Source organism: Herpailurus yagouaroundi, unplaced genomic scaffold (genome assembly GCF_014898765.1).
Source record: "Herpailurus yagouaroundi ecotype Mexico unplaced genomic scaffold, PumYag 205, whole genome shotgun sequence".
Lineage (NCBI taxonomy): Eukaryota > Metazoa > Chordata > Mammalia > Carnivora > Felidae > Herpailurus > Herpailurus yagouaroundi.
In genome coordinates, this window is record NW_024412436.1 from 9420646 (window position 1) to 9435430 (window position 14785).

Genomic DNA, 14785 nt, shown 5'->3' on the forward strand with positions numbered 1-14785 from the left:
TTCCTTCCTTCCTTCCTTCCTTCCTTCCTTCCTTCCTTCCTTCCTTCCTTTCTTCTAACGTTTATTCATTTTTGAGAAAGAACACAAGCTAGGGAGGGGCAGAGAGAGGGAGACAAAGAGTCCTAAGCAGGCTCCAGGCTCTGGGCTGTCAGCACAGAGCCCAAGGCAGGGTTGAACGCACGAAACATGAGATCATGACCTGAGCCGAGGTTAGATGCTTAACCAACTGAGCCACCCAGGCACCTCTAAATATTTCTGAATGAATAAACAAATCTTATTTGGAAAACATACACCTTTAAATAGTCCACTGGTCAAAGAAAACATGACTTGATAAATTAGTAAATTTGGGAAAAGAATAAGAGACATTAAAACCATGTAAAAACCTATATAACATTAAAAATATGCTATAAATATTCATATAACATATAACATAAAATTGGTTTCTACAGGGAAGTTTATACATGAAATACTTCGATCAGAAAAGAAAAAAGGCTTAAATAAATGCTGTAAGTTTCCACATTAGAAACAAGGATAAGAAAAGCAAATTAAACCCACAGTAACCAGAACGAAGGAAATAATAAAGAGCAAAAGTCAATGAAATAGATAACCCAAAAATAAGAGAAAAAAATCAATAAAAACTACAGCTTAAAATATCAATAAAAATTATTAACTTTTAGGAAAAATGATCAGAAATAAAGAGAGAAGACACAAGTTGAAATATTAAAAGAGAGACACGAACCACTGCTCCCAGACACTGATGCAATACCAGGGAACATTAACAATATTAAGCAGGGGCGCCTGGGTGGCTCAGTCAGTTAAGCGTCTGACTTTCAGCTCAGGTCATGATCTCACAGTCTGTGAGTTTCAGCCCCGCATTGGGTTATGTGCTGACAACTCAGAGCCTGAAGCCTGCTTCAGATTCTGTGTTCCTCTCTCGTTCTGCCATTCCCCCGCTAAGGCTCTCTCTCTCTCAAGAATAAATAAACATCAAAAAAAATTTTTTTTAAAGAAAACAGTGTTAAGCAAATACACTTAAAAATTTAGATGAAAGGAATAAATTCTTGGAAACACATAAACAACCAAAGCCCACTCAAGAAAAAATAAAATGCATGGCAATATATCCATGCATTTTATTTTATATATATATGTATTCCTCCCCACCCTCCACCATTCATTGTTATATGCCTTCTTAGAAAGAAAACTCTTGGTCCAAAAATTTCACTGATAAAATCTACCAGAAAACAGAACAGGAAGCAATGCTTCCCAATTCATTTCAAGAGGCCAACATTATCTCAAATGCAAACCCAGAGACATTACTTGGGGAAGGGAAGAGGAGGGACCTAAACAATATTACAAAGGAACAAAGATTTAAAACTCTTAACAAAATCTTGCAAACTGGATCTGACAACACATGAAGAGGATAATACCTCACAACCAAGTTGAGTTTATCTAAGAAATTCAAAGTTGGTTTAACATTAAAAACTCAACAACAAAATGCAGTATATTAGCAGAATAAAGAAAAAAAACCATATGGCCATCACAATAGAAACAGAGAAATCATTTGACAAAATATTACATCCTATAAGGATTTTTTTTAAAAAAGCTCAGCAAAGTAGGATTAAAAAAAAATGTCTTCAACTTGATGAAGGGCATCTATGAAAAACCTACAGCTAACAACATATTTCTTGGTGAAAATATGAATGCTTTCACCCTAAGATCAGGTATAAGGCAAGAATGGCTGCTCTCACTATGCTATTTAACACTCTCCTGGAGGTCCTAGATGGTAAAAAGAGGAATAAAAATGCATGAGATTAGAACTAAGTAAAATTGCCTCTATTCTCACATGATATGATCATCTACACAGAGAATCTCAACATATTTACAAAAAATATTTTTAGCAATTGAATGCAAGATTCAAGGGGAAGAAGTATCAATTGCATTTCTATATATTATCAACAAACAATTCAAATTTGCAAGTTCAAACCAATCACTTATAAAAACATCAAAAACATAAAACAGTTCAGGGTAAATTTAACAAAAAATATTCAAGACCTATGCACTAAAAACTACACAATACTGCTGAAAAAATTAAAGAAAACCTAAATAATGGGAAAGATATATATCATGTTCATGGATCAGAACACATTATTATTAACACATAAATTCTCTCCAAATTGATCAACAGATTTAACACAATCCCAATTAAAATCCAGGAGACCTTTACATAGAAACAACAAGATTATTCTATAATTTATATGGAAATGTTAAGGAAATAGGGTTGTAAAAACAATTTTTTAAAAGAACAAAAGGGAAAGACCCAAACTGTCTAATTTTAACACTTACTCTAAAGTAAAAATGCTAACGATAGTGTGACAGGGATAAGAATGGATAGATCTAGATCAATGCAACAAAACAGGGGGCCCAGGTATCAACCCACACGTACACAGTCAACTGATTTTTGACAAAGGTGGCAGGGTAATTTAGTGGGAAAAAGATGGCATTTTCAACAAATATGCTGAAACAGTTAGGTATCCAACTGTTAAAAAAAAAAAAAAAAAAAGAACTCTGACTCTTATATAGCACCATATACAAAAATTAACTTGAAATGGATCACAGACCTAAATTTAAGTGCTAAAACATTTAACCCTTTTAGAAGAAAACATGGGTTGGGGAGGAGTGGCACACCTGGGTAGCTCAGTCAGTTAAGTATCCAAGTGACTCCAGGTTTGGCTCAGGTCATGACCTCGAGGTTCATGAGATTAAGCCCCTTGTCAGACTCCTGTGCTGACAGCACACAGCCTGCTTGGGATTCCCTCTCTGCCTCTCTCTCTCTGTCCCCCCCCTGCTCATGCACATTTTCTCTCTCTCTCTCTTTCTCTCGCTCTCCCTCCCTCAAAACAAATAAACTTAAAAGGGAAAAAGAAGAAAACATGGGAGAAAAATTTTTAACTTGGGTGAGGAAAAGATGTTTTAAACATAAAATGCACAAACCACTCATATACAAAAAACCCTCATGAGATGTATTTCATCTAATTTAAAAGACTTGTCCTTCAAAAGACACTTGTAAGAAACCGTATCAGTGGTTACAAGGAAGGGGGTGATGGGATGCACGGACTGTAAAGGGGCATGAGAGGTTTGTTAGGGTGAGAGAAAAATTTGCCATTAAAAAAAAATGAAAAGGCAGACCACAGACTGGGAGAAAATATTTGCAAAACATCTATATAATATAGCACTTGTATCTAGAATATATGAAGAATTCTGACTACTCAATTTTAAAAAAGACAAACAACCCAATTAAAGAGTGGCCAAAAATATTTTAGCAGATACTTCAATAAGGAAGACATCCAAATAGCAAATCAACAGAGGAAAAGGTGTTCAATATTATTAGTTGTTCAGGAAGTTCACATTCAAACTACAAGCTACCACTCCACACTCACTAAAATGGGTAAAATTTTAAAAAGACTAACCATGCCAAGCGCGGTGATGATGCTGAGTAACATCTCAGAAATGTAAAATGAAATTTGGCGGTCTCTTACAAAGTTGGACACACCAGAGGACACAGAAATAGCATTCCTAGGTATTTACCCAAGTAAAAATAAATGTCCATATAAAGTTTTGTACTGAAATATCCACAAGAACATTTTTCATAAGAGCCCAAACTGCAAAGAACCCAAATGCCTATCGGCTGGTGATTGTACAAGCACATTATGATACAACAATGTAATGGAGTAAATCCATAAAAAGAAACAAGCTACTGATATATGCAACCATTTTGATGAATTTTAAAAGTAACGTGCTAAGTGAAAGGTGCAGAGCACAAATGACTACATACTGTGTTTGGGGATTATACTTTTTTGGGGGGAAGGGAGATTATACTTTTTAATGTTTAGGTATTGTGTTCCAACGCCCTGTGTTTTCTCTTCAAGGTCTCCAATTGTACGTATATTGTGTCTTCTGTTTTCACTTTTTGGAAATGCTTACTCTGGGTAATCCAACCTTTGTGTGAGAAGTTTGATTATCCTGGGGCACCCAGGTGGCTCAGTCGGTTGGGTGTCTGACTTTGGCTCAGGTCATTACCCTCGCAGTTCGTGGGTTCGAGCCCCGCATTGGGCTCTGTACTGACAGCTTGGAGCCTGGAGTCTGCTTCAGATTCTGTCTCTGTCTCTCTCTGCCCGTTCCCTGCTCACACACTGTTTCTCTCTTAAATATAAATAAAACATTAAAATTAAAAACAAAAACAAAGTTTGATTATCTTGAAAATGCCGTGCCGTGCCATAACCACATGGAAAAGAATTGTGGAAGTAGGCAAATGCCTGATCGGTTCCTACAGTTCCAGTCAGATTCTCCAGTGAGATTCTAGATATGAACGTAAGCCTCTTAGGTGTTGAAACCAGTGAAGGCTTTGAATTATTACCTTAGATGCAGTGATATATTGGTTTAATGATTCACTGTAGGAAGCCAGCCTTGAAATATTATAAAATTATGCTAAAGTATATACTAAAAATATTCCCAAACTTATTTTTCCTTAAACTTTACGTGCTAAAGTGAATTTTACAATGTATCTTTCTTGGCTTGGGAATTTTTGAAAACACATTGGACAAAAGCAATGAAACTCTGATATAACCTACATAATATATTCATAATTAAAATGGTGGGCAAAGAAATTAACTTGCCAGACTCCTAACACTAAAGATATTTATACACACATAAGTTAAGTAAAAATTTTAAAGTCATTGCTATGAATATGAAATGATACTTTTAATTTAAAAATCACCCAAATCACACCTCCATAAATTAGTGAGCAGAACTACAATTTCTCACTGTTGGCACTTCTGCCTCACGTGAATTTGAAACGACAGACTTGGGTTCACTGAAGACAAACAATGAAAAACCTAAAGTATGAGAGGATCTCAAGACTGGCATGAAACTGAAAGTCCTATGCAAACAACGAAATGAATTTTTTCAAAGAGATTAATATAGTGCACAATGAGCACAGTGTCAGTTCATCTGTATCCACACAAAGAAAACAGAAGGGTGTGAAGAATTTATCAGGTGAACAAACATTTCTACACAGTGACTGTCCTTTACCCCCTAACGGATATCTTAACTTCCAATTCCAGCCTGGAGAGAGATTTACAGAGGTCTGGAAAGAAATATGGCTGCGAGTAAGATTTGGGGGAAGAATCCTAACTAGAGGCATCCCAGTGGTGTTTTTTTGCTTTTATTTGTCTTATTTTTTAAGATTTTAAGTAATCTTACGGAACTCTGGTAATACCTGAGCTACAAAAAGAGATGACTTGGATGTGTTGGCAGCATGTCACTGGTCATATTACTGGAAGGCTTTCATAGTATGTTCTCCAGATGCTGGATGGCTGCTTACCAAAGGTGCCCCGAGTTCGCTTTCACAGCCTTGTTCTAGTGAGCTCTGAACTAACTCTTGTACGTTCCATCCTATCACCAAGGTTCACACCTTACATCGACCCAAGAAAAAGGAAGAATCCATGCTTCTGCTTAGGAACTAGTCAATGTCCAATCCTAGCACATTTGTCAACTGTTATCTTGCAGGATTCACTCTACTCTGTTCTATACATACTTGGCTTCACAGGCTTCTCCTGTCTGGCTCCTTCTGTGCAGGATTCTCCTTAGGCTTCTCTCATCGCCAACACCTCTCATGTTGATATCCCCAGGCACCATTCTTGGCCACTAATGTCCTAACTTTACATATTTTTCTCACAACGGACATTTCTTCCCTTCTTTGGTTTCAGCATTGCTGATGAAGCCTATTTGTATCTCTGACCTGACTCTACCTCCTTGTTAGCCCCAACAGGCTCCTCCAATAAAAGATGATCATGCCGGGACTCATTCCTCTTCCTGTGTTTCCTGACTTTTTGAATAGCCCAGTATCCACACAAGTCCCCCCAAGCAACAAGCGGAAAACTGTGCCATGTTTTTCTCTCTCCGTTTAGTCCTTAAATCCTAGAATTTTATTCCTTCTAATATTACCTCAATTAATGACTCTAACAGTTTATAACTGGATGACGAAAAACCTAAATGCAGTCTCATCTGAAGTAGTTTCCCTGTTTCCAATTCTGTCTTCTTCAGTCCAAGCTTCATACTGCTACCAAGTACTCCTCCTGAAACATTTTCTTGCAGAAATCCTTCCACGATGCTTCACTGTCTTCAGGATAAAGCCCAAATTACTTGGAAGATCTGTCCTAATACGACACTGAATACTTGTTCATACACTTCTGACTTTCCTCTGCAGGACTTTAGCACTGCCCATCCTGTGTTGTAGCTGGGCAGATGGGGGAGAATTTGCATATTCCTGCACATTCTACACATTCTATCGCCTTGTTTGGAATGCCCTCCTTCGCATTTGTACTGATGTCACTTGGAGTCCAACTTAAGTCTTAGCACAGCAACCGCCCAAGGCATTTCTCTGGCATTTCTCTGGCATTCTCTCCTCTTCTCTTCTCTCTTTCCTCCAGACTGATTCAAGTGCCCATTCTCTGTTTCCCAAAGCAATCAGTGTTACCATGGCAATAATAACACTACTAGGTATATACACACTCTCTTGTCTATAATCCCAATTAGAGAGTCATCTTTTAAAAGAAAGTACCAAGTTTTTCCTTATTTGTGTATCTGCTGAGCTCCAGTCAATAGTAGTTGCTCATTAAATATTTAATAGGCAAATGAATTCTAATGGAATAGGTTCTGAAGTTCATACATAAATTATCAAGTATAATCAAAATCATTCCTGAAAAATTCCTGAGGCAGGTACTACACTGGAGACCCAACATACTGTCTCAATATAGTTAAGCTCAGCACTTCTTCCTTCAGCAACAAAGTACCATAATTTCTTTAGACGAACATCTGTAGTTATGATGCACTTAATGACAATGTTTTCTGAAAACTATGTGGTTTTAAGCACTAGGGTTTGTATCCCATGAAACTCTATGGAGGGCAGGTAGAAACGAACATGGAGTAAAAGAACAGCAAACTTACATTTCTCATCTTGAGGTGACTGCCAACACACTTAACAAGAATGGAAGAATCATCAAATCCTTCCTATCTATCTACTATCTTTCTACCTACTGATCTATCTACTGTCTATTTCTATGATGTCCTTTGCTGAGCTTTTTACTTTGAATTCATATAAGTTAACTGCAATTATGATGTGATTCCCATTGTACTGATATGCCTATAAAGACCTGCTGATTTTTTACAATCGATATCCTCTCACAATCCACTTCCTGAATAATCAGGATTATTCAGTGCTTTCAACAATACTGGCAAACACAGGGAAGATAACAAGCATGGCCACGAACATGCTCAATTTCCATGCGGTCTACTAGGCTGAAAGAAGTTCATATATTCACAAAAATGTTAAGTAAGAAAAAGAATGTCTCAACTGTTGTATTTGTATTTCATGATAAACATTCCAGAACACAGCCTCAAAGGATGCTACTGCTAATTAAAAATCAAGACAATAAACACAAATTAAGTAAAGACTGGGCTAGTTATGATGATTTCAATAGGCCCACTAAAGAAGTCCATCTCAGGGCACAGGTGAGATACAGAGAGGTCTGAATATGTTGCCGTTTCATGAACACCACGTTTACCAGAGCTTGCTTTCCAATAGGTCGGTCATCTCCTACCCACATCTCCTAGTTACCACCCAGACGTTCCCCATTGGATAATTCCCAGCGCATCGGTGAGTATTGGTATGGACAGCCTGCCTGTGTGAGTTTACGGCTTCCCTTGCTTTACCTCTATGTCAACCTTATTTCCAAACAGAAGTACTCTGTTTCATATTTTTTCTACAGAAATTGAGTTTTCTGCATTTCTAGGAAGCATCCCTGGGCAGAATAAGTGTCATGGTGAACCTAAAGCAAAACCAAAATTAAATAATTCACCATAAGGATATACTGAACATAGATTTCCTTCAGAGAAACAATAAATTTAAGAAGAGAAATAAACACATTAAGTTCCAAGAACAAAATAACTATTTGTATTTATGAAGTACATTCAAAATGTATTCAAAAGTATATTTGATAACTTAAAAGAGAAAAACTGGGAAATTACAAATAAGAAACTTTCTTTGCACTAAAAGTGTATAAATACAATCAAATTTTCCAAATGAATCTATATAGATGGCAATGCTATAATTGCTATCCATGCACATACAGAATCAGTTCACCTGCTGCAATCCATTAAATAATTCAGTCTTTATCTATAACACATTCTCAAAACAGAAATTCCGAAAAAAGAGAGCTATAATGTAGGAGTTTCAGTGCTAAAGAAAACCATCTGGCTAGTCTGAAAATCTGCTTTTGTGTGTAAAATTGTTTCGACAATCATCAGTTAATTAATCTCAGAAGTATGCTAGAGTGTGGGTGCCGCAAGCCCCCTCCCCACCCCTCCCCGAGGCTCCGAAGCTTCCCTCACCCCACCACACGAAACCCTCTCCCTCCCGTGAAGTCCTGTGGTTCTTCATCTGTATTTCTGATACAGGTGATAGTTATCACTCTAAGCTGAGTGTGGGCTTGGTACCTTCACCACATGACTACAAACTCTTTGAGGGGAAGATCAAGGTTTAATTCAGATTTTATGCACCATACCTACCCTAGTGCCTTGCACAAAGCCTCAAAAAATACATATATTTTATAAATACACTCAAAGGTACTCCCTCCTGAAGAAACACTTTCAAGTTTTTGGCCAAAATAAACTACATTGTACATTACTTTCTATTTTTCTTCCTACTTCTCAGCAGTTTCCAGTTTAAAAATCCCTGTTGATCCCTGTTCCTGGAGAGGATTTATTTATCCTTTTCACTTATTTATTCATTCAAACCATCCAGTAAATATCTGTCAGGTTCCGACTCATGCTAGGTAGTGAGTAAGTTGCTGGCATTTGACCAGCTCAGAGTCTAGTAGGAAATATATAAAAGTAAATAGGTTAGTTATAAAACAACCTGGCAATTGTTATAATAGATGTAAATACATGATACTGTGAAAGAGTAGTTCTCCAAGTTTTTGTTTGTAGAGTTTAACATTTTCCCAATATTGTCTTCCCTGGTCATCTATCAATCCATCCATCTGCCTGCCTGCCTAACTTCTCTCCTTCATTTTTTTTTTTTTTTCCCAACGTTTTTATTTATTTATGGGACAGAGACAGAGACAGAGCATGAACGGGGGAGGGGCAGAGAGAGAGGGAGACACAGAATCAGAAACAGGCTCCAGACTCTGAGCCATCAGCCCGGAGCCTGACGCGGGGCTCGAACTCACGGACCGTGAGACCGTGACCTGGTTGAAGTCGGACGCTTAACCGACTGTGCCACCCAGGCACCCCCCTCCTTCATTTTTTAAATACATAATGTTTATTTGTAGCACCAAATACAAAAGCTGCTGAAGAACACATAATTGAGAAATAAGTCCTCCCACCTGGTCCCCAGTCAGTCGGTTTATCTTCCCAAAGGTACACACTAATGCCCAGTGTATAATTTCAGAGAGCATAATTCCAGAGAGAGTCGACGCATCTATAAAAATGGATATCACATACACACGGTCCTGCCTTCGTTAAACCATTACAGTGGTGGCATGCTTTATACTCTGCACCGTGTTTCTTTCACTTCATAATGTATCTTAGAACTTGTTCTCTATCAGCCCATATTGAGCTGCCTCGTTCTTTTTAATGGATATAAAGTATTCCACTGCACGGATACGGCAGTCTCCTTACCAAAGGTACTATGAATGCTGTACTGAATGTATTTATCCAAATTCCATTCTGTGGTATATCTGTGAATATGTATGTGGATAAATTACTGGAAGTGTAACTGCTCTAAGAATATAAGCACTTTTTATTTTGATAGATACTACACAAACATCTCATCAACTTAATTTCCCATGAAATGGGAAACAGCCACCCTCATAACTTAAATTATAACATTTATACAAATGGCTCCCAAACCTGTATCCATAGTTCTGACCCCTTCTTTATCCTCGGTGAGATTTCCATGCTATTTCCACATACTCATTTCCTAGGAACCTTAGGAAAACCCTTTTCAAAACCAAATTTATAATCTTGCCTTCAACACATTCTCTGTAATTTCACCATATTAGTTCTCCCTGATTCCAACCAAAAGCCACTTCTGATACCTCTCTTTCTACCCACGACTAAATAATTGGTCATGAACATGTACCGATCTTGCACAATGCCATGACATTCATTTTCTTTGTATTTTCCCAGATAACATGTGACCGCATGCCTGGGTTTTCTCATCCAACTACTCAAGTTCTTCTGGCCCTGTGCTCATCCTGGTAACTCTGCTCCCATGATCCCTCTGCTTGCGGAATCTTCTCAAATCAGTTTCCTGCTGAAGTCTCATTAAGCATTAAAGGTCTGCCCTAAATTAGAAAACCCCATAAAGGATTTTCTAATATGACTTTATTAGCACTTTTATAGGTCTTTCACTATACATTCTAATTTATAATACACTTCTATGATAAAATGTAAGCTCCTTCATAGAAAGATGATGCCTTCACACATTCTGATAAACCCACACTGCCTGGTATTTAAAATGTGTTTCCCAAATGAATGAATGAATTTTGCAATGAACTAATTCCTACAAGTCAGATAATTCTACAGGAGAAAATATTCTATAGGGGATATTTAATCCATTTATTTTGGAAAAATAAGACTATTTTAAGGTCTGTGAGACAAATTTCCTATTTAATAATTAAGTTTGTTTTAGAAAATCCACAGTGTAAGTATTTCCAGTTAGCTATTCCAGTAAATTGAAATTTTCCCTCACATTGATTTTGATCAAAAATACAGAGGAGAAAGGACAGGGAATAAAGGAATAGGTGAAATGTACCACTAAGACTGCATTTCTCTTCAAAACTACAAAAGCCTTTCAAATCTGTTTTTTTTTTTTTAATAATTTTAAAAAATGTTCGTTTATTTATTTATTTATTTTGAGAGATACAGAGAGTGAGAGTTGGAGCGGGGCAGAGAGATGAGGGAGGGAGGGAGAGGGAGAGGAAGAGGGAGAGAGACAGAGACAGAGACAGAGAGACAGAGAGACAGAGAGAGAGAGAATCCCAAGCAGGTTCCATGCTATCAGTGCAGGGCCCAACACGGGGCTTGATCCTATGAACCACAAGATCATGGCCTGAGCCAAAATCCAGAGCCAGATGCTTAACCCACGGAGCCACCCAGGCACCCTGACCCTTTGAATCTCTTCAAATGCAGTCCAGGTTACTCTAACTCCTATGTAAATGAAGAGGAAACTCAGCCAGGATGAGACTATGGAGTACTGTTAAACCGAGTTCAAAATTGGTTAAATTATTTTTTGTAAGGTTAACAAACACTTGAGGAAGAACGTTGTAAAAAGCTTTAAAAACCCTGTATTTCCAGTTTCCAAAATTAAAAAACATGATTTCAAAACTTGTACAAGTGATAAAATATTTTACACTTACAAAATATAGGAAGAAAAAGAATATGAGTAAGCTTTCTAATATATGAAAATAGTTTTTAAAAAGTGACCATTACATTTCATTAGAAATTTTTCAGTTCCCATCTACTCCACAGGAGAAAGAGCTACACATATCTCCACAGCAAAGTACAGAATGGTTACATCATAACTTCTATTTTAAATAATTTTTAAAAAGGATGACAATACTACCATGCATATGCTGGATTGACTTCTTGACTCACCTCTCCCCCATTAACATATTCCATCACAAAACACAAACGGTCTTTTGTCTGGAAGGAATATTTCAAGGACTTGAAATGAAAAAGAAAAAATGTTACATTATAATCCAGTATTCTTATAACAATACCAAAATAGAACACTTAGAAACAGTAAGCTTGCTGGATGAAATGTTCTTGCCCTTAAGAATCTACCTACTCCTTAAGAGTGTGTAAGCAAGAGTTCTGAGGAACATAAAACAAATTCTATTTAGATCAGCATTGGATATTGTTAGGGGAAAATTAAAATTAAAATTTTAAGTAAAAACACACTTAGTAATTTTGACGAGCAACTCTCCATCTACTGTGCCGTCTATTTGAAACTGTATTAGTGCCCGAAGTTCCCACCCATGTAACCTTAGAGCGAGGAAGACTCAAAAATACAGCTAGAGTAGTTATGTTCAGGCTTCTAATATAGTTTCACTATTTGCATACTGGGTACAAAACATGACTGAATTCAACAGAGTTGGTTCACATAATTGTGTAAGTTATAAAGACAGCAGAACTTTAGAGCTATCTTAATATACTGGACAATATACACCCAGCAATGTAACAAAGTAAGTCTAGGTATCTGGAAATTCCTACTTTACATAATGCTAAATCTTTAAAATGTTCTCCCTCTTGTATGTCTACCTGTTATTTTTAATCTTAATACATGTCATCAGAACCAAGAACATACAGAAACTTGGCAAATTATGTCTCTATTACAATCTAAGAACAGGACTGAAAAAAAAAAATCAGTTTCTTTCAAAACAAGTAACATGCATATAACTCATAGTTTATACTTTGTCCAGTCAAGAAAATACATCATGACTTATCCTACCTTTAATTTAATGTGTATTGTCTTCCTGTGTTTCTGAGAGTACTCTATACCTAAAAGAAGTCTCAATTTCTATAAAAAAAAATATCCAGTAAAGATATCTGCCTTTCATATTTGAAGAGAATGCTGCTTGATCATTTAAATATTTATCAGAAGCCAACAGACAAAGGAAACAAAATCCTTACATTTAACACTAAGAAATTCTTTTAAGTCTACCATTTTCTCAGTGCTCTACGTATATTTGCTCTGGAGTAATTTGTTTTTGTTTTTGTTTTTGTTTTTAAGGCAGTGAAATTCATGAGGGGAAAAAAAAGTCTCAAAAAAAAAAATAATGGAGTACAAATGCATACATATTGTAAACTTAATCCACACACTGCAGTAATTTCAAAGAAACAAAACTTCTAGTCTTCCCACAAAGAAAATGGCATACCTAAATGAATTTTATTTAAAATGTTATTTTTCATGGCTTAGTTTTTGCACAACTCTCTTAAATTTAAAATGTTATGATTATAACATCTGCCCTTCAGCCACTTACTGTTAAAAAGGGGTGTCTAGTGTTCTTTAACACTCTGCTCTCAGTGAGAGTGTGTGCCACTTCATCCTACAAAAGAAAAAGGCAAACCTTTAATATATGTACTAAGCACCAGGGATATAAAATTTTCGCTATTTCTCTACGAGCCAAAGAGGTTAAACCCAGAGGCAGAAAAAGATCTGAAAAGACAATGACATGTGTCCTTTACTGCTGGGCTTTTCCTCCAAACCTCCTTCAAAAACATCCAATTACTTATTTAAATCAGATGGCTGCAAAGTATAATGAACCATATAAACTCAGTCAGGCTTAATCAAAATATACTGATAATGATACGAAAACCACCAAAAAGTTATCAGGGACACAGATGATTAAATAGCTAAACCTTTTCCCTTGAAGGCAATGCCTTAGCAGCTAATATTTAGGCATGGAGTAGTTATTATTTCCAAGTTCGTAATATATTTTATTCAGGGGGATAGAAAGGATATATTTTAGGAAAGATCACAGAATCTATAAGTCTCCTACTTAAAAGAAAAATCAGTTACCAAAAATAGGAACACAGAATATACACATTAAGATTTAATTTTCAACTATACATTTTAGAAATAGAAACAGAATATAAAAATTGTTATCTTTTTTGCATGTGGCTTTTTAACTTGCTTCTTAAAAAAAAAAAGTCACAACCTACTTTAGGTGACAATTTAAAAAATCTGGGTGTATTTCAAACCAAAAATAAGTGTATTTCCCCAATTTTGTACATAAATCTCATTTTGACATCAAAAGTGAACTAGGAGAGATTTTCTTCAACATATGGAGAACTGGAAAAATGTTTCATATTTCAAAAATAACACCATCTGAAAGAAGAAAGGAAAGGAAGATCACTGCTGAAACTAACACAGCATCTCCGGTCTCTGCTTCTAGCAAGATCCTAGACAAAGCTCTTGCGGATCCATGTCTCCACACTGTCAGCAAATCACAATTAGATCAGAAGTAAGATGTGAAGAGCAAAACATTAGGGCACCTCATTCTAGTTATCATCTGACCTTAGACCTCAGAGAGAAATGAGAAATAGATTGATCGAAGATGCTAAGATCCCAAAGCCATTCCAAGAGGGCGGGACCAGTCATGTCTGAACAAGGCCAGTGTAATTAATACCACAGTGCTCAAATCTAGTGAAACAAAACATCCCTCGTATCTGTTTGATAAGAATCAAGCTTTAGTGCTCAAACAATCTGAAAGTCTGTCATGTCATACTATAATTTTTAGACAAATCAGAATAATACAAAATAAATCAGAAGCAGAAATGATACCATAACTTACTGATTTCCACACCTACAGCCCCTAGCATAATGATTAGTACACAGTAGACACTTAATAAATGTTGGTTGAACTCAACTGTTTATCACAGGAATAAATTCCAGTCATCAGGGGTGTGAAACTTCATTTATTCAATCACTCATCCCTTCCAAAAATATGCAACAAATGTATTCTGGGCTTGTTCTGTACCCTGAAAACGGTACGAAGACAAGGATCCCTGCCCTCAGGGAACTTTCAGTCTCCCTACACAGATGGTGATCAATGTTAGTGGGGAAAAAAGCAGAGAAGAGGGTGACTGCAATTTATGAGCATCACATAATGAAACATGAAATATATAATGAAGCATTAGGCAAGTGGATACTCTGTGA

The 14785-nt window shown here is 36.5% G+C and overlaps 1 protein-coding gene across 5 annotated transcripts in view; it reads right to left on the reverse strand.

Annotated features, from left to right (window-relative positions):
- Positions 1–14785, reverse strand: part of AKT3 (AKT serine/threonine kinase 3) — a 309200-nt gene that overhangs the window by 81382 nt on the left and 213033 nt on the right. For 4 of the 5 annotated variants that reach the window (XM_040451849.1, XM_040451847.1, XM_040451851.1 and 1 more), the window contains 2 exons: positions 13107–13172; positions 11719–11787 (listed from right to left, as the gene is read on the reverse strand). The exons of the other annotated variant lie outside the window; for it this stretch is intronic. In XM_040451849.1, the coding sequence (XP_040307783.1) occupies positions 11719–11787; positions 13107–13172 (135 nt within the window). The remainder of the gene's footprint in view (positions 1–11718; positions 11788–13106; positions 13173–14785) is intronic. 5 annotated transcript variants of the gene reach the window in all.